This window comes from Mus musculus, chromosome X (genome assembly GCF_000001635.26).
Source record: "Mus musculus strain C57BL/6J chromosome X, GRCm38.p6 C57BL/6J".
Classification (NCBI taxonomy): Eukaryota; Metazoa; Chordata; class Mammalia; order Rodentia; family Muridae; genus Mus; species Mus musculus.
In genome coordinates, this window is record NC_000086.7 from 8402379 (window position 1) to 8423079 (window position 20701).

At 42.1% G+C, this 20701-nt stretch overlaps 1 protein-coding gene across 2 annotated transcripts; it reads left to right on the forward strand.

The window, feature by feature from the left end:
• Positions 1–10926: 10926 nt before the first annotated feature.
• On the forward strand, positions 10927–19781 carry Ssxb1 (synovial sarcoma, X member B1). Of its 2 annotated transcripts, NM_026492.3 has the most exons (8): positions 10927–11049; positions 13494–13620; positions 14076–14190; positions 14494–14583; positions 15059–15108; positions 15714–15789; positions 19083–19199; positions 19603–19779. In NM_026492.3, exons 2-7 carry the CDS (start codon positions 13552–13554, stop codon positions 19193–19195), a joined length of 513 nt encoding a protein of 170 aa, NP_080768.1. In that variant the 5' UTR covers positions 10927–11049; positions 13494–13551; the 3' UTR covers positions 19196–19199; positions 19603–19779. The 2 variants fall into 2 exon arrangements, with proteins under 2 accessions (NP_080768.1, XP_030107352.1); XM_030251492.1 differs by lacking the exon at positions 10927–11049 and having other exon boundaries at positions 13486–13620; positions 19603–19781.
• Positions 19782–20701: the final 920 nt, after the last annotated feature.

Consider the following 20701-nt stretch of genomic DNA (forward strand, 5'->3'; position numbering starts at 1 on the left):
GTTTGTTTTGTGAACAATCATATGGTCAATTTTGGAGAAGGTACCATGAGGTGCTGAGAAGAAGGTATATTCTTTTGTTTTAGCATAAAATGTTCCGTAGATATCTGTCAGATCCATTGTTTCATAACTTCTGTTAGTTTCACTGTGTCCCTGTTTATTTTCTGTTTCCATGATCTGTCCATTGGTGAAAGTGGTGTCTTGAAGTCTCCCACTATTATTGTGTGAGGTGCAATGTGTGCTTTGAGCTTTCCTAAAGTGTCTATAATGAATGTGGCTGCCCTTGCATTTGGAGCATAGATATTCAGAATTGATAGTTCCTCTTGGAGATTTTACCTTTGATGAGCATGAAGTGCCCCTCCTTGTCTTTTTTGATGACTTTTGGTTGGAATTCAATTTTATTAGATATTAGAATGGCTACTCCAGCTTGTTTCTTCATATGTGAAACACATGAATCTCAAGAAGAATGAAGACCAAAGTTTGGACACTTTGCTCCTTCTTAATATTGGGAACAAAACTCCCATGGAAGAAGTTACACTGACAAAGATTGGGGCTGAGACAAAAGGATGGACCATCTAGAGTTTGCCATATCTGGGGCTCCATCCCATAATCAGCCTCCAAACGCTGACACCATTGCATACACTAGCAAGATTTTATCGAAAGGACCCAGATGTAGCTGTCTCTTGTGAGTCTATGCCGGGGCCTAGCAAACACAGAAGTGGATGCTCACAGTCAGCTATTGGATGGATCACAGGGCCCCCATTGGAGGAGCTAGAGAAAGTACCCAAGGAGCTAAAGGGATCTGCAACCCTATAGGTGGAACAACAATATGAAATAACCAGTACCCCCCTGAGCTTGTGTCTCTAGCTGCATATGTATCAGAAGATGACCTAGTTGGCCATCAGTGAAAAGAGAGGCCCATTGGTCTTGCAAACTTTATATGCCTCAGAACAGGGGATGCCAGGGCCAAAAAGTGGGAGTGGGTGGGTAGGGGATTTGGAGGAGGAGAATATGGGGGACATTTGGGATAGAATTGGAAATGTAAATGAAGAAAATAGGTAATAAACCAACAAACAAACAAAAAGCAAATAAAAACTCGAAAAAAAAACCCAGCATGGTATTGGCATAAAAACAGACAAGTTGATTAATGAAATCTAATTGAAGACCTAGAAATATAGCCACACTCATGGACACCTGTTCTTTGATAAAGAGTACAAAATTAAACACTGGAAAGATGACAGCATATTCAATGAATGGTGCTGTCAACCTCCAAACTGGACGTCTGCATGCAGAAAAATCCATATATACCACATCATCACTCTGCACCAATCTCAACCCCAAATATTCCAAGACCTCAAGAGAAAGCCAGATACACTGATAGAAGAGAGAGAGAGAGAGAGAGAGAGAGAGAGAGAGAGAGAGAGAGAGAGAGAGAGAGAGAGAGTGGGTACCCTTGAACTTATTGTCACAGGAGACGATTTTCTGAACAGAACACTCCAGGCTCTAAGATCAACAGTCAGTGGGACCTAATAAACTGAGAGGCTTCTGTAAGGCAAAGGACAGTCATTCAGACAATGTGGTAGCCCACAGAATGGGAAAAGATATTCACCAACGCTGAATATACAGAGGGTCAATATTCAAAATATATAAAGTACTCAAGAAATTCAAATTCAGAAAACCAAATAATCCAATTAAAAAGGGGTACAGATCTAAACAGAATTCTCTGTAGAAAAAACACAAACAGCAGAGAAACACTTAAAGAAATGTTCAACATCCTTATCCATTAGGGAAATGTAAATCAAAATCATGAGGTTCCATCTTACACTTGTCAGAATGGCTAAGATCAACAAAATAAGTGACAGTTCATGGAATAAGAAGAGGAAAACTTTAGTACCTGTTATCTGTCCAGAAATTTGTCCATTCGTCCAGGTTTTCCAGTTTTGTTGAGTATAGCCTTTTGTAGAAGGATCTGATGGTGGTTTGGATTTCTTCAGGATCTGTTGTTATGTCTCCCTTTTCATTTCTGATTTTGTTAATTAGGATTTTGTCCCTGTGCCCTCTAGTGTGTCTAGCTAAGGGTTTATCTATCTTGTTGATTTTCTCAAAGAACCAACTCCTCATTTGTTTAATTCTTTGAATAGTTCTTCTTGTTTCCACTTGGTTGATTTCACCCCTGAGTTTGATTATTTCCTGCCTTCTACTCCTCTTGGGTGAATTTGCTTCCTTTTCTTCTAGACCTTTTATGTGTGTTGTCAAGCTGCTAATGTGTGCTCTATCTTGTTTCTTTTTGGAGGCACTCAGAGCTATGAGTTTTCCTCTTAGGAATGCTTTCATTGTGTCCCATAAGTTTGGGTATGTTGTGGCTTCATTTTCATTAAACTCCAAAAAGTCCTTAATTTCTTTCTTTATTCCTTCCTTGACCAAGGTATCATTGAGAAGAGTGTTGTTAAGTTTCCACGTGAATGTTGGCTTTCCATTATTTATGTTGTTATTGAAGATCAGCCTTAGGTCATGGTGGTCTGATAGGATACATGGGGCAATTTCAACATTATTGTATCTGTTGAGGCCTGTTTTGTGGCCAATTATATGGTCAATTTTGGAGAAGGTACCATGAGGTGCTGAAAAGAAGGTATATCCTTTTGTTTTAGGATAAAATGTTCTGTAGATATCTGTCAGATCCATTTGTTTCATAACTTCTTTTAGTTTCACTGTGTCCCTGTTTAGTTTCTGTTTCCACGATCTGTCCATTGATGAAAGTGGTGTGTTGAAGTCTCCCACTATTATTGTGTGAGGTGCAATGTGTGCTTTGAGCTTTCCTAAAGTGTCTATAATGAATGTGGCTGCCCTTGCATTTGGAGCATAGATATTTAGAATTGAGATTTCCTCTTGGAGGATTTTACCTTTGATGAGTATAAAGTGTCCCTCCTTGTCTTTTTTGATAATTTTGGGTTGGAAGTCGATTTTATTTGATATTAGAATGACTACTCCAACTTGTTTCTTCAGACCATTTGCTTGGAAAATTGTTTTTCAGCCGTTCACACTGAGGTAGTGTCTATCTTTTTCTCTGAGATGAGCTTCCTGTAAGCAGCAGAATATTGGGTCCTGTTTGTGTAGCCAGTCTGTTAGTCAATGTCTTTTTATTGGGGAATTGAATCCATTGATATTAAGAGATATTAAGGAAAAGTGGGAACAAAACACCCATGGAAGGAGTTACAGAGACAAAGTTTGGAGCTGAGATGAAAGGATGGACCATGTAGAGACTGCCATATCCAGGGATCCACCCCATAATCAGCATCCAAACGCTGACACCATTACATACACTAGCGAGATTTTATTGAAAGGACCCAGATGTAGCTGTCTCTTGTGAGACTATGCTGGGGCCTAGCAAACACAGAAGTGGATGCTCACAGTCAGCTAATGGATGGATCACAGGGCTCCCAATGGAGGAGCTAGAGAAAGTACCCAAGGAGCTAAAGGGATCTGCAACCCTATAGGTGGAACAACATTATGAACTAACCAGTACCCCGGAGCTCTTGACTCTAGCTGCATATGTATCAAAAGATGGCCTAGTCGGCCATCACTGGAAAGAGAGGCCCATTGGACTTTCAAACTTTATATGCCCCAGTACAGGGGAACACCGGGGCCAAAAAGGGGGAGTGGGTGGGTAGGGGAGTGGGGGTGGGTGGGTATGGGGGACTTTTGGTATAGCATTGGAAATGTAAATGAGCTAAATACCTAATAAAAAATTGAAAAAAAAAGAAGAGCAAAACTTATCCATTGCTGGTGGGAGTGCAAACACGTACAGTCATTATGGAAATCAGGGTGACAGTTCCTCAGGAAGGTGGGTTTTGATCTACTTCAAAATCTAGCTATACTACTCTTGAGTATAAACCTAAAGGATGCTCCATCCTATCATAAGGACCTTTACTCAACCATGTTAATGGCTGCTATATTCATAATAGCAAGAACTTGGAAACAAACCAAATGTCCTTCAACCGAAGAATGGATATAGGAAATATGGTACATTTACACAATGGGGAATTACTCAGCTCTTAAAAATGATATCATAAAATTTGCAGTCAAATGGATAGAACTTAGGAATACATGAGTGAGGCATTCCAGATCCAGAAAGACAAATATGGTATATATTCATTGTATGTGTATATTAGCTGTGAAGTTAATGATACTTAAGAACACAGACTATAGTAGTATTAACAGTATTATAGTAGGTGTAGTATAAGTGACTAGAGGCGACAAATGCTTCTCATTATTAAAGCGAGACAGAATAAATGATTACTGATAGATATGTAGAGCTAGAATGGAAGGATCAAGAGGGAGGGAGAGGGGATAAGGGAGAGTGTGGGAAATATGGGGAAAGGCACCTAACTTTAGGGGCATTTGATTGGTAGTCATATATGTTTGTATTATGGAAATCTAAGCGAAATTGCCATATAATAGGAAAGAGTCCCAACTGGCATCTCTTGCCACCAAATGGACCTTCTGGTACCAGAACCGGTTTATATCTAATTGTGTTGTTGACCATGGGAATCCCCAAACAACCTGGTTGGTTGCTAAGACTACAGACTGCATTTCACAATTAGAGCAAGGCTCACTGCTGAAGACACCTGAATGACTCTCCTCCCTCTTCCCACTGTTATCTCTGTAAAACATGGAAAAACAAGTGTCTGCATGTGTGTACATAGGATGGCATGTGACTGCATTAGGATGGGATACAGGACAGTGTGCATTCAAATAAATGTGGTATATGTTTGCCATTCACTCATTATCTATAATAATATGCATTCTTTATTCTTGTTGTAGAATTTTATGTGATATGCCTTCCAGATATTCCTGCAAATGAAATCCTTTCCACCTGGCCATGGCACGAAGAAGAAGAAAGGAGCTGCTTGTAACCTTCTCAGGCATCTTGAGTGAAAAACATATCCTTTTTAGTGATGAGGGTTCAGATATTGGATACAGCAGACAAAGGAAGGCAAAAATCACAATGTTCAAATCCATATATGGAATGTGAAAACTTTCCTTCTATAGAAGTCAAGCATCTTATCTTCCCTCACCCAATACCAGATCAGGTTCCCCTCTGCCCCCCACTTCCCTCTTCCATCAACTTTTCCTCCCAGGTCCTCCCTCCCCAATTGTAATAGCTTTCTGGCCAGCAGAAAGAATGGAAATAGGGAGATAGGAGGTTGGGGGGCCCCTCCAGAATGCACCAGAGATCTGGGAGGTGAGAGACTCTCAGGACCCAAAGGGAGGAACCTTAGATGCGGTGCCCAACAGTAGGGAGAGCGAACTTATAAAGCCTACCTGCAGCAGGAAGACAGGGCATCAAGTGAGGGATGAGGTTGCCATCCCACAGTGATACCTCTGTCCCATAGTTGTTTCTGTCTGTAATAATTACAGGGATGGAAATGGAGAGGAGCCTGAGGAAAAGAAGGTCCAGTGATAGGCCTAAAGTGGGATCCAGCTCAAGGGGAGGCCCCAAGGCTTGACACTATTACTGAGGCTATGGAGTGCTCACAAAATGAACCTAGCATGACTGCTTTCTGAAAGACCCAACAAGCACCTAAAAAAACCAGAGACAGATATTTTCACAAAACAAATGTATAGAAGCAGTTAACCACTGTTGTTGGTTTAGGGAGGGCTGAGAGAAGCTGAGGAGAAGGGCGATCCTGTAGGAGGATCAGCAGTGTCAATTAATCTGGACCCCTGGGATCTCTCAAACAATGGATAATCAAACACACAGGATACACCAGCTGATATGAGGCCCCCAACCCACATACAGTAGAGGACTTCCAGGACTGTGTTCAATCAGAGATGATGCACTTAACCCTCAGGAGACTGGAGGACCCAGGGAGTTTAGAGGTCAGGTGTGGTGGTGGAGTGGGGACATTCATATGGAGAACGGGGGTTGAGGAGGGTGTGTGGGATTGGGAGCAGTGAGGGAATATTATATGGTGTGTAAAACAAGTAATTAATTAATTAAAAAAAGAAAAAGAAAAAAAAGAATCATATGTAGTGGCATTACCCACATATGCTTACCATAACTGCTTATAATTTGCTGGCATTCAAATTGTACTGCAGAAAATTGTTGCCTTGGGACAGAGAGAGTGGGCTCAGCCAAAAAGACTCTTACAGAGCCAGCCTGACCATCTGAATTGGGTCCTTTGAACCCATATAAAGATGGAAGGAGAGAGTCCATCAGAAGTAGTCAGGATGATGATAAGTACCAAATAGAGTTGGAGAAGGGGCTGAAGTTCTAGTGGGTCTTAAAATCATTTACTGTTATTAAATACTACTACCACTACTTGCATTTCTGATGTGCATATGTGTGTGTACATGCCACTATGCGCATCCTAAACAATACATTTGTCTAGCTGTTTCTCTCCTAATAAGCGGATATTAGCCCAAAAGTACAGAACCCCTAGGATAAAACACATAGACTATAAGAAGTTTAACAAGAAAGAAGGCCCAAGCAATGATGTTTCAATCCCACTTAGAAGGGGGAAGAAAATTATCACTGGAGGCAAAGGGAGAGAGGGACCTGGGTGGAAGAGGGTCAGGGGAGAAGAAAAATGGGGGGCAGGATCAGGTATTGGGGGAGACAGGAGACATGTCCAGAAAGCCAGGAGAATGGAAATATGCTACTGCTGGGGTGTAAATGGGGGGGACCTCTAGAATGTCCAAGATCCCTGGGATGTGAGTCTCCCAGGACTCAATTGTGATGACTTTAGCTGAAATGCCCAACACTAGGGAGATAGAACCTAAAGTGACCACCTCCAGTAGATAGACATGGTCTGTCTTGGAGGTGGAGGGTCACCAACACACTTTCAAAAGTTTTGATCCAGAATTGGTCCCATCTAAAAGAAATGCAGGAACAAAAGTGGAGCAGAAACTGAAGATAAGGTTGTTCAGTGACCAGCCCAAGTTGGGGTCCATCCCATGGTGGGCACCAATCCCTGACATTATTACTGATGCCATGTTATGCTTGCAGACAGGAGCCTGGCATGGCTGTCCTGTGAGAGGCTCTACCAGCAGCTGACTGAGACAGATGCAGATACTTACAGCCAAGCATTGGACTGAGTTGGTGGACCCCTATAGAAGAGTTAGGAAAGGAGTGAATGTAATGAAGTGGATGGGAACCCCATAGAAATACTAACAGTGTCAACTAACCTGAATCCCTCAGAGCTTCCTGAGACCAAGCTACCAACCAAAGAGCATACACAGGTTGGTCCAAGGCCCCTGGTATATATGTAGCAAAGGACTGCCTTGTCTGGTCTCAGTGAGAAAGTCCATACCTTATCCTGTAGAGACTTGATGCCCCAGGGAAGGTGCATGTCTAGGGTGAGGGGGGAGGGAAGGGGATTTTGAAGCAGGCAACATTTGGGATGCAAATATATAATTAAAAATATCACCTTGATGGGGGCATCTCTAGGACCTACTATAGACGCAGGATGGGGGAGGCTCCCAGGAGTCTCTATGGGGGCAATTTTTGTTGAGACTCCTAGGAGTGGGACTATGGAACCTGAAGTGGTCACCTCCTGTAGTCAGACAGGACCCTTGGTTAAGGGATAAGGACAGTGGTCCACCCACAAAACTTTCAACTCTAAGTTTGTCCTGTCTACAAGAAACGCAGGGACAAAAGATGGAGCAGAGACTGAAGGAATGGCCAAGCAATAAAAAGGCCAACTTGAGACTCATCCACTGGACAAGCACCAATCTTTGAAACTATAATGATACTCTGTTATGCTCGCAGACAGGAGCATAGCATTACTGTCCTCTGAGAGACTCTATCCAGCAGCTGACTGAAACAGATACAGAAACCTATGGTCAAACACTGGATGGTGGTCGGGATCTCTTACAGAAGAGGTAGGGAAGGATTGAAGGCCCTGAAGGGGATAGGAACTTCGCAGGAAGAGCAATAGAGTCAACTAATCTTTGGCAGTTCCCGGAAATTCAACTACCAACCAAAGAACACATGATTGGACCTAGGCCTCTGTGATCATATGTAGCAGATGTGCAGCTTCATGCTGGTCCACTAACAACTGGAGAGGGGATTTCCATAATCTATTGCCTGTCTGTGAAATCTGTTCCACAACAGGCCTGCCTTGTCTGGCCTCAGAGAGACAGCATGCACCTAGCTATGCAGAGAACTAATGTGTAAGGATTTGGGGATACTGAGGTGGGGCTCCACCATCTCAAAGGAGAAGGGGAGGCGATTGGGAGGAAACAGTGTGAGGGAGAGGACTGGTAGGACAGAGGGCAGAATCTGGATGTAAAGTGAATACAAAAACCACGAAAAATATAGTTAGGTTTTATGCTGACTTAATAAAGTTTTAGTATAGGTTCTTCTCAGGTACATGACCTCACTAGGCCTGGATAGTTGGCTTCCTTTGACAGCTGATTTTTTTTAAAAAATTATATATTTTATATTCATTAGTGCTCTGCTTTCAGACACACCAGAAGAGAGCATCAGATCTCATTATACATGGTTGTGAGCCACCATGTGAGTGGTGGGACTTGAACTCAGGACCTCTGGAAGAGCAGACACTGCTCTTCACCACTGAACCATCTGTCCAACACTTATACCTGATTTTCACAAGTAGACTATTTCTTACTATCTACTGAGTTTGACTTTGGTTTGTTTTTACAAATTCTTGTGTTATGTAATAAGTCATTTGTTTGCACTCATTTCTTTGTTAGATGTAGACTATATGTAACTGTAGTCTATAAACTTTCCCCTTAAAAGTGCTTTTACTGTTTCCCAAAGGGTTTGCCCTGTTGTGATTCTGTTTTTCTTAGTTCCAAGAATACTTATATTTCTTGTTTGACCCACTTATCATTCAGTAATGAGCTTTTAATCTCCATGAGAGTATATACTTAGAGTTTTTTTTTAACTGTTGATCTTAAGGATATTGCACAATGGCTGGGCAAGATATGTGGAATTATTTCAATTTTTCTGCATTTATTAAGGTTTGTGTTGCAATAGGTGCTCCAGTGTGGAGAAGGTCCATTATTCTGCGGAGCAGTATGTGTATTTGTGTATTCTTGGTGTTTGAGTTGAATAATCTGTAGATATCTCTTTGGTCCATTTCATAAAAGTGGTCAGTAAATTCTGATATATTTTTCTTTCTTTATTTTTGGTCCAGACGTCCCATCTATAGAAGAAACTGGAGTGCTGACATTGCCTCATATATGAAGTTTGTGTTAATCTGGGGTTTTAATTCCATTAATATGTATTAATTTAATTCCATTAATGTGCACCAGATTTTGTGCATATTTGCTTAGTACTATAGTATTTTATTAATTGATTGATCCCTTGATTAAAAAGAAAGTAACTTTGTCTACAGTTACTGCTTCAGGGACTATATGGAAAAGGAGTGGGGACAGTGGACAGCTCTGACTTGTTTATGTTTTTAGAGGGATTGCTTCACAGTGTTCTCCATTTGGGATAATGCTGACTGTGGGCTGTGGGGGAAGCCATTCCTTTGTTTTTTTTTGTTTATTTTTTTGTTTTTTTTTATTAGGTATTTTCCTCGTTTACATTTTCAATGCTATCCCAAAGGTCCCCCATACACACACCCCCAATCCCCTAACCACCCAATGCCCCTTTTTGGCCCTGGTGTTCCCCTGTACTGGGGCATATAAAGTTTGCAAGTCCAATGGGCCTCTCTTTGCAGTGATGACTGACTAGGCCATCTTTTGATACATATGCAGCTAAAGACAAGAGCTCCCGGGTACTGGTTAGTTCATATTGTTGTTCCACCTATAGGGTTGCAGTTCCCTTTAGCTCCTTGGGTAATATCTTTAGCTCCTCCATAAGGGGCCGTGTGACCCATCCAATAGCTGACTGTGATCATCCACTTCTGTGTTTGCTAGGCCCCGGCATAGTCTCACAAGAGAGAGCTATATCTGGGTCCTTTCAGCAAAATCTTGCTAGTGTATGCAATGGTGTCAGCATTTGGAAGCTGATTATGGGATGAATCCCTGCATATGGCAATCACTAGATGGTCCATCCTTTCGTCACAGCTCCAAATTTTGTCTCTGTAACTCCTTCTATGGGTGTTTTGTTCCCATTTCTAAGGAAGGGTAGAGTGTCCACACTTTGGTATTCGTTCTTCTTGAATTTCATGCGTTTGGCAAGTTGTATCTTATATCTTGGGTATCCTAAGTTTCTGGGCTAATATCCTTTGTAATATGACTTAAAATTAATTTTTATGAATGATTAAGAAGAAAACATAAGGAGAATATGCAGTGAAAGTCTTAATGTTGGTCCCCAGGTCCATGGAACATTGCCTTGCCATAAGAAATGTCTCAGTCATTCTGAGCAGGTTATTATTGACAGAACAGTTGAGAACAGAACAGAATGCAAAGTTAGAAAGGGGCCAGTGGAGGCACAAACTAATTGAGTAATAAAGCCTTCTTAACAGAAGCACTTGGGAACCCTTTAAATAGCAAAATCAACTCTAATCGCATGCAGATTGTTTTGCTATTATTCATAAGAATATTGTTGGAAAACAAGCTCTTGGGTCTTTGGAGAAAGAGCACATATAGGAATAGTTTCAACTCTAATGCTTTCCTTTAATAAATAATTGAAATGTTATGGGTTTATTGTAAAGAGGTCCCATATTAGAATGACTAAGCTAGACAGAGGAGAAATATTTGAAGTGGTTAGCCTTTTTTTTTTTTTTAAGAGAAACAACTGCCCAGTAGAGTGTTGTATAGATATAAGTGAAAGCCCAGGTATCCAGAGAAATGCACGTTTCAACAGTCAAACAGATCCATGAGTAAGCAATGCTAGGGGGTGGGGATCATCATACTTTAGTGGGGATATTTAGAACATCCCTTTGGTGATGTACTTCCTGCCTGGAACCCTGGGCTCCAACATTCTGTTCTTACCTCACTTCCCCCCTCAGTTACCTGAGGAATTCAAAGGGTTTGGCTGCCCTGGTTGCTGAGTCTCTAGCAACAGCTGAATCAAGGTGCATATTTGGGTCTCTTCTTGGATAAACACTCCTTTGTCCCTTCCTGTCTGAGGTAGGTTCTTCCTTGGGGATATCCCAGAAAACTAAACCTTAAAAGATAGAAAAGTTAGCCCGTATAGACCAACCTGTGCCTTTCTTGTGTCTCCAGCATTCCTCAGAATTCCTCCTTGGAAGTGTTCTTTGAGCTAAACCGTCACTGGGCAATTACTTATGAAACCAAGAACTTATAATCCTTTTATGTCTGACAGACTGTATATCATTCCTTGTGAGGGAAGTAGTATACCTCTTAGCTTCACAAACTTTGAAACTTCCTATTTGCCTTGAGATTTCCTCCATCCTCAGTGACACCAAATGATCTCTGTCTGAGGGGCTACTTTCAAACTTCCTCTTGGATGAAGACACAGTCTTCAAGGTCCCAGAGACACCTCAATGTCTACTCACTAAAAGGTTTCTGGGGGATTTAGTTTGAGAATCCTTGGTTAGTGTATCTTGAGATGTGCCAAGGTCTTTGACCTTCTGTGACAGTTGATCCTGTAGATGTGGAGATTCTAGGGCTTTATCTAAGCTACTCTAGTAACAGCCCAGCAGGTCATACTCTACTTAACATGTACACCCCCTTTTAGCACAGCATAGCAATATAGCCATTTCCTAGGTCCCTGGAAACCATCAGTTGGGACAGGGGGACTATTAAATCTGTGGCAATCCTCTCACCAAGTATATATTGGACACACCACAAAAAATCTACACATGACGCAGTGCACTGTACCACAAAATGGTGATCTAAATTCCTTAAAAGGCAGGTACAGGAGAAGTGCTTGGGTTCATGGTTTCTCTGTTAACCTTAGCAACCTAGCCACATTCTGTCTCCAGGGGAAACACTTAAGAGTAGGTAATAAAGTAGACACATGTAGTTAAGTTTCAGCAGGCGCCCAGAACTGTCCTTTATTAAAAAGTTTATAGTGTTTATTACTTTTACATCTATTTATTTACTCATTTACTTACTCTAAGCATCCCCTCCAATTGCAGTCCCCCTCCCTTCTCTCTTCCAAGTCCTGCCCGCACCTCCCTTCTACCCCCCTATTCACTCCTCCTCTGTTCCTCTTCAGAAAAGGGCAGCCCTCCCATGGATATCAACCAGTCTTAGCATATCAAGTTGCAGTAATACTAGGTCATCCTCTGTTAAGGCTAGTGGTAACCCAGGAAGAAAGAGTCCCAAAGGCAGGTAACAGAATCACAGACATCCCCTGCCCCTGCTGTTAGGAGTCCTACATGAAGCCCAAGCTGAACTGTTATATGTGTAGAGGGATTAACTCAATTCCATGCACACTCCCTGGATGGCTGTTCAGTCTCCATGAGCCCCTATGGACCAAAGTTATTTGATTCTTAAGTTTTCTACTAGTGTCCTTGATCCTTCTGGCTCCTACAGCCCTTGCTACCCCTCTTCTCAGGATTCCCTAATCTCTGCCTAATGTTTGGCTGTGGGTCAGTGTATCTTTTTCCATCAGGTGCTGGGTGAAGCCTCTCTGTGCCTATTAAATTTGTAATAAAATAAAAAGTCAAAGCATTTATTTACTCATGAAGGGAAAATTCTGGAAATGTTAAGCAATCACCCAGAGCTGGAAGAGACTACAGGAAAGTAGCATGGGAGGCAACATATAGGAAAAGTGTGATGGTTCAAGACACAGATGTGTCTGCTTATCAAAAATGGCTAATTCATCATATTTCTCTGATTTTTCCCTATTCATTTCAAGATTAGTGAAACTTTATGACTTCTCTCTTGTAGTATTTTCTTTTTTTGCAAAACTAGGGAATTAACGCAAAGGCTACTCACATGTTACATAAGAATCCTACTACTAAGCTACAACTTAAACCCTGATTGAGTCTTTGAGACAGGATTCAATTATATATTACACAGACTGGTCTAGAACTCACTTTATAGTTGACTCAGACAGGCATTGAACATATGACCCTTCTACCTCAGCCTCCCAACTACCCTGTGTTACAGGCATAAGAAGGGAACTCTGGCTTCTCTTCATCCCTTACAAACTCACCATAGGTAGCTACAATCTAGTCACTAAAGGGTCTTGCAAAACACTAGCAGCTATTTTCCCCTCTGTTTGTATTTGGTACTTGGTGTACCTTCTTCTACTGAACTCCTCACCACCCATCTTCTAGTGACAACTGCTGCATTCTTCTATGAAATCAGTTTTCACTTTCCTCACCTGAGTGAGAAGGTATGCATGCCCAATTCAATAACTTTCTGTTTCCTTTAATCTCAATGAACCCTTCACGGCAACTAAACAGGACAGACACTTGACCCACTCTCAGAGACTCAGGATACCTTCATATATGTTTATGCATGTTCATAGAATCTAATTGATTCCTAACCACCAACTCTCCCATAGACCTAATCAAGGATAGATGATCTCGGGGTGAAGAGGAGTACAAGAAATGTCAGCTACCAACTCTGTCTATCTGCAACCCCTTCCTTCACAGGGCATTTGGTTTTGTGCTTGAAGAAGACAAGATTGTGTCTTTTCAAAATCACACTGACATGGAAACAGTGAGTTCCTGTGAAAAGGTCCCCATGGAAGTGCTTTATGAACCAAAGAATATCTGCAAGGTGAGTGGGCCAGGTAGTGGGGTGGACAGATGCAGCTGAGTGACCAAGGGCCACTGTAGAATGACTTACCAGAAGGTGGAAATCAGACGCAATTGGGACAAGGGCTACAGTCTCCACTGGACCTCCATAAGTCTCAGGTTTTCTCTCCATGCACAAATGCTACATGAGTCCTTCTACAGCCTCCATGAGGACTTCAGAATAGTGACCTAGTACTCCATTTATTTGGTGACACTCAGTCCCTTGTAAGTGGTGGAAGAGAACACATAAGCAGCATTGAGCATTTCTAGTGGCTGGGGAAAAGGCTGTCTCTCGCTCAACCCTCATATTTCCCAGGATCGATTGTGTTGATTCTCTGGTGGACCACAAACGTCCTCCACCACAGAGGGCATTCTGGGATGTATGGTACACACATCCAGGGGAGCCGTTGCCAGAGTTTTCATCCCCTTCTTTTCTAGGCATTCCAGGATATTTCTACATACTTCTCTGATGAAGAGTGGGGAAAGCTGACTCAATGGCAGAAAAGTGCCTACGTGTACATGAAAAGAAACTACATCAGAATGACTGACCTAGGTAAGATGAAATCTGTGTTCAGACCAGTCTGGTGGATTCCAGTTTGTTTGCTATGCCACATCTTCTCAACCTGTATACAGCAGGGCCCTCTCTCTCAATACCTTTCTTTCCTGAGAAATGTCAAGGTGCTTGTCGAGCCTGCAGCTGCTCTTTTCAAACCTTTGCAGAGCTGACAGCATAGATCATAGGCAATAGAGTGCCAGCCTCTTATGGGCCTTAAGATCTGGGCTGTTGCCCAGTTTCTAGCAGCATTTCCCCTCGTTGTGCTGCCTGTTAAAGAACAAGCACTCTGCTTCCTCTTAGGGGTCACCGTGAACCAACCAGTTTTCATGCGCGGCAAGGAGCAGGCCAAGCAATCCCTGGTCGAAGGCATTGAAGTTCATGACAGTGAAGGTGAGTGATCAGGGAGGGGCTGTGAAAGTTCACCTTCTCAATCAGGATGCATGCTAAGGTGATAGGCAGCTCTTTTCTTGTTCAGATCAGGGTTGTGTGGAACAGAGCTCACTCTGAGGATTATGTAGAAGATCCTGTCATGCACAATTCTAAAACATTATTGTGTACATTATACTGGATAATAAGTAAATGGCCAATGTGTAACACCTTCAAAGAGAGTCAGAATGTCCTGTGTCCTACCAGCTTGTGAGGGGATGAGGCAGTGATGAGGCTTAGCTGACACTTCCTATCCAATCAGAAGGAGACTTCTAAAAGGACACCTGTCATTGGTCAGATGAAAGAGAGCCAGGCTCCACTAGTTCCTCCTCCATGAATGGGCCCACTCTCCACTCTAGCCTTCCCTAAATCAGCAAGGTTCTGAGCCTTTGGAATATTTACTAACAAACAAAACCTTCTGATTTGTCACTATCTGTAGATGAATGCTTTGAAGGATCTTTTGGTGTGACACCGATAAAACGAATGAAGGTAAGTATCAACTCTCTCTTTAGGAGTACACAATGTTTGTCCCTCAGTCCATGTCCACACTTTTTTTTTAAAGACTTATTTATTATTATATGTAAGTACACTGTAGTTCTCTTCAGACACCCCAGAAGAGGGCATCAGATCTCATTACAGTTGGTTGTGAGCCACCATGTGATTGCTGGGATTTGAACTCATGACCTTCAGAAGAGTAGCCAGTGCTCTTTACCACTGAGCCATCTGGATAGCCAACACTTTTTTCCATTATTCCTTTCCACATTGTTGAGGACACAGTTTTCTTCTTGGTGGTGGATAAGAGTATACATATTTGTTTGATACTTAAAGTGTAAATTTTAATGTGTAGCTTCACATGCTGTTTCAAATGCCAATTCTAACTCTATCTTTCATAGAGTTATATATAGCTAGTCTATATAGTTATAGTCATTGAATCTTTGGGTCTGGTTAATTTTGGTGTGTGATAATTTTATTTATTTGCCAGGCACTATTATAAATATTATCCAGCAAATTAGAACACCCTTTATCAAGTAGCAGAAACACTCCCTGTAGATTACTATTTGCCAAAATGTCTTTTCTCTGATTCTCTTTTATAGCTGACATCAGTGACAATAAGTTTTCATAATGTAGAAGGAAGCCTTGCATCTGGAGAGAATGATTGCAACTTGGCAGGTTGGCTGCAATCTAATTCCTATTCCTCAACATGTTATTGTTTGTCAATGTGGTATTTACTTAATTCTTTGAAGATTTTATATAATTTATTTTAATCATATTCACACATACTCTACCCTTTCATCCAATGAATATAAAAGTCTTTTCTAGCTGTTTTTCACCCAACATCCATACCTTTTTTATTTTTTTTCATAAAAAGAAACCCAAGGCAATTTTGTGCTATCTACATACTGTTGGATGTAGAACCATCCACTAGAGTATGGTTGACCTACCGGGGGCCATACTCTTAAAATGGACTCTTCCTCCCACAAAAGCCACCATCTGTTAAGAGCACATGAGTTCCAACTCACTCCGTGCCAGAGTGCTGGTAGGCTTGATCTTGTGCAGGTCTCATAGGGCAAAGACACCTACTGTGTGTTCATGAGTCTAATAACCATGTCATGTCCCTCAAACACTACATTGCTCTGGTGTGAATGAATGTCTTCTGCCTCTTCAAATCTCTCGATCCCACTCTTTTGTTATTGAACTTGAGCATGGGAGGAGAGTGTTTGACATGTTTGATGTTTTGTGGGCAATCCATAGACACTTACTTTGTGCAGTCTAACCAGATGGGAGTTTCTGCATTAGCCACCAATCACTGTACTTAACAACTTCTCTGATGCTGTCTCAGAGCTCCTTTCCCTATGGGTACAGATGTGTGAGTTTATAAAGCAGTTTATAATACATTCATTTAGCAAAATCATAGTACCGGGTTTCCCAGGGGTCCTATATAACTACAGGTTCTTGGTCAGAGTTACAGTACAGGACCTGTGTTTCTTCAATTAGAGCATTTTAATACTTAGATTACTGATAATGAGGATTGCCTCAACTGCGTTAGATTATTGACCCAAACAGCAGTTCCACTAGCTTGCTAGCTAACCTGTAGCCCAACCCGCTGAAGTGTAGTACAGTCTTCCTTAGTTTCTGAAGCCCAGGTGAAGCTCCTGTCAGTATTCTCTCGCAGAGCTTGCACAATCTTTCATCCTGACACTCACTTTCCACATAAGGATCTCCAGCTGGCCTAGGCTCTGTGAAGGGTCCATGCACTCTTCTGGCTACAAATGGCAGTGCTTTCATGGTAGACCCCTTCCACTGTGATCAAGTTCAGGGCATATCTATACCTGAGAACTGTCTGCCCCAGAGCCCCAAGCCAGAGGACCCCCAGGAGGCACCTGATATGGAATGGGGGTTTCCACAGCTGCAGGGTCCAGTGTAGTATAGAGAGAGTTCTGGGAGCTGATGTTAGTGACCAGTGAGGACCCAGCTAAGGACTGACTGTGTGAAGGGAGCGATCCTGATAGTGCAAATGTAGGTGGTTACTATTATCTGACACTCCAGTTACAGGTTATCTGACACAGTGTTTCCTCCACAGGCATATCCACATACAAGTTCCACATACACAGAGACATACAGGGAAATAAAAATGTAAACATACAATAAAAGGCTTTACATTCAGTTACTGACTTCTTTTGGTTGTACATATACCCCCTCATGCATGACTCAGGAAGATGAATGAAAGGTAGCTGAGGATTAGTGACTAATGGCACATCTTGGCATATCAATCGAAAGGGTGTAGGCACCACCTTGCCCAGTTCCACCTGAAGTTCTTCCGTCAGCATCACATGAGATACCACCTCTGGCACGAGGTACTTTAATATCTACATCACTGTCTCCTTTCTTTCTACCCTGTCCCCTGATGCGTTTACTTGCACATGCCACCACAATGTGTTCATCTGCATATGCCACCATGGTGCATTCACCTGCATAAGCCACCACAGTGCATTCATGTGCAAATTACACCATGGTGTGTTTACCTGCACACACTACCATGGTGCATTCATCACCACAGGCCACCATGGTGCTTTCACCTGCACGTGCAACCACGGTGCATGCAGTGCTGTCTTCTTCATTCTGTTCATGCTTTACATTCTGTGCATGCAGTATATCACCAGCTTCTGTGTGCAGCCGTGTATTTCATATCCCTGCCTCTCCCAGAGCCTGTGGCTTCTTCCAGCGCTTTTCTTCGCCTAATATTTCTTCCTTACTCTTAATTATATCTCTTCTGGTTGTGCAAATGACAGTGTTTTAACAATATAAAGGCAAACATTGTAGCTCTGGAACTAGGTTTACTTAGGATATTTCTTTGCCATTTAAACACCCGTGTTCTTTTTTTATTTAGTTACAAAAAGTGAAATACTTTGTCAAGTGTGATTAATGCATTAAGAAAAATTCTTTAAAATCACCTGCAAAAGATCAAGCCATTAGCATTCTGCCATGGAAGGAAGGGGTCACCAGCTTCTGCCCCTCTCAGAGGATATGATGGCAGTTGCCAGGTGCTAGGAAAAAGGCCAATGAGGCCCAATGCACATATAAGTAAGCCGAACTCAACTCACTGGGTCTCACCGATACCAACCAAGAGGCAATAAAAGGGAATCTAGGGATAGGGAGGAAGGGCATCAGTGTGACTCAAGCGAGCAATTAGGCACACACATGATTAAAATACATTATATATGCATATAAAATATAATAATGAAGTTGAACAACATATATAAATAATATATGCTAATGAAACTTTTAGAAAAATACATGAGAAGACACTTAACCTCTAATACAATACAAACATACTACTGACTACCTGAATAAGAGCTTCAGTGTTTAAAAACCGCTGAAGAAGGCAGCACGGGAGGAATAAGCCAACATGTGTTCCAGGAACAGTAGGCTCAGAGACACCAGCACACCCAAGAAAAGCAAATGCTTTGGGGACAGACAACAGGGTGGCATTGGATGAGAAAAAAGCACAGGGGAAACAATACTCTGGTTTCCCTAGATTGTTCGAGGTGTTTGGCCTTTCTGGGTGAGGCACTCCCCCCAGCACCAGTTCAGATGTTACAATGGGTCTCTATAATCATAATTTGACTTGTCCTCCTGGAAGCCATGTGACACTGGACAAGTCTTCTACATGTTCTGAAGCTAACCCTGAAATCCATACAATATATGTGAATGGTCACTGTGCCCTCCTCCTAATGGAGGATAAAGTAGGAAATTTATATCAGAGGGTTGGGCTGTTGATGGGGACAAGACAGTACACTGGACGGTATAACCCAAACTAGCCTTTGGTCTGTATTGCTGTAGGGCTGACATCTCAGTCTCATGAGCCAGCAGTAAAGGCCCAGAGGCTCATGGGAGGGCCAAGCCCTGTTCTTTTCTGATGAGAAAAGGCCTAGCACTCATGCACTAACCTCTCCACATTTTAGAAACTGGTGGCATTCAGGTCAATGTTTGGAGCCACCGGCTGCGAGAGAGGAAGTATCGAGTGATATATTCAGAGATTAGTGATACTGAAGAGGAAGAAGATGATGATTACTGAACTGGTAAGTGGTCCTCTGACGCATCTCACAAACCCAGAACACACACGTTTCCCATATGGTATTAGACCCTACCCAATCATCCACTTCTAGTCCTTTGGGGTGCAAGACTGAACCGGAAGCAGTATGTCATGCTTCTGTTACTGTAGTGCTGGGTAGTTTGGAGACCTTCCCTAGCCAGGATGCTATGGGCTTCTAAATCCCAGGTTATCACTCAAATTGTAGGCCATTACTTCCTCTCGTGAGGCAGGCCCATGCTCTAAAAGAGGGTGTGCTTGTGGGGCAGAGCTTTGAAGATGGGCAGAAGGAGAGCATGCAGGCTGTGGAGGACAGGTGGAAACAGAGCACTGAGTAGGTGGTGGCAACTCAGTAGCATTTCTCTCCCTTCTCTTTCTTGTCTCAACAACAGACAGTCTAAATGAGCCCACAGTGGAAGAAGGATGGAGTGGCGACTCAACATCACAGCTACAGCTTTGAAAGACTAAATATCAGCACTATAGATACATACATTTATTTATATATTTATTGATGATATACACTTATACCTATATTCATTTATTTATAAAAGTCTACTGGAATTCTGAGTTAAACATGTGTCACGTGTTTGTTCTCTTAGAAATTTTGTAGGATGTGCCAAACACTGTTAGGAGTCTTTTTCCGTCGTGCCAAACATTTCCTGTTATTATTGTCACTGTGTTGAGCTCCACTAGAACTGCTCTTTCTGTGCCAGGTACTCTTTAAACAAAGATCTTTGTGTATGGCAAGCATCTGGTCAGCACTGTGGGTAGTACATGCTAAGCACTCTGTTAGTATTGTCTTACTGTGTGCCAGCCACTCTGGCAGAATACCAATGTTTCAAGCAGGCTAAATGGCTCAGTGATAAAGGATCCTGCTGTCAGACTTGAGTTCAATCTTAAAGACCTACATGGTGGACACAGAGAACTGGCTCCCTCACAGTGTCCTTTGCTATTCACAACTGAACACATCTGTGTGTGCACACACATACACACATATCCATGCATACAAGCACAAAATAACTCAAAAAACAATTGGAAATATAATGAGCCTATCAACATTCCATTTAGCAAGGCATATACCTAATGCATATTGCTGGTTTTGTGCCCTGTAGTCATATGAGGAATTGTGTGTCAGCTATCATTGCACTGAAGCACACTGCCCTCTCCCTCCCTAGGACTGCCAAGCAGCCTTCTATTTGTCTATGTTAACATGTTGTCTGTCTCTCACACACACACATACAAGTCATCACTAGGGACACCTGTTACCTGCCATGCTACACTAGAAATATTTCTAATTACAACTATCTCGTTTCATTGTTTGGTTAGGATACACTTCCTTCCCTGTTTGCACAAAGGTGACAAATCCAAATTCTATGATGTGGTAGAATCTGGCTTTGCTTGAACACACATAGGACCTTCATCTACCAAAGAGCCTGAGGCTCAATGTAGACAGATGCTCATGTCTATGGAGATCAAAAGTTATTTTTTTTA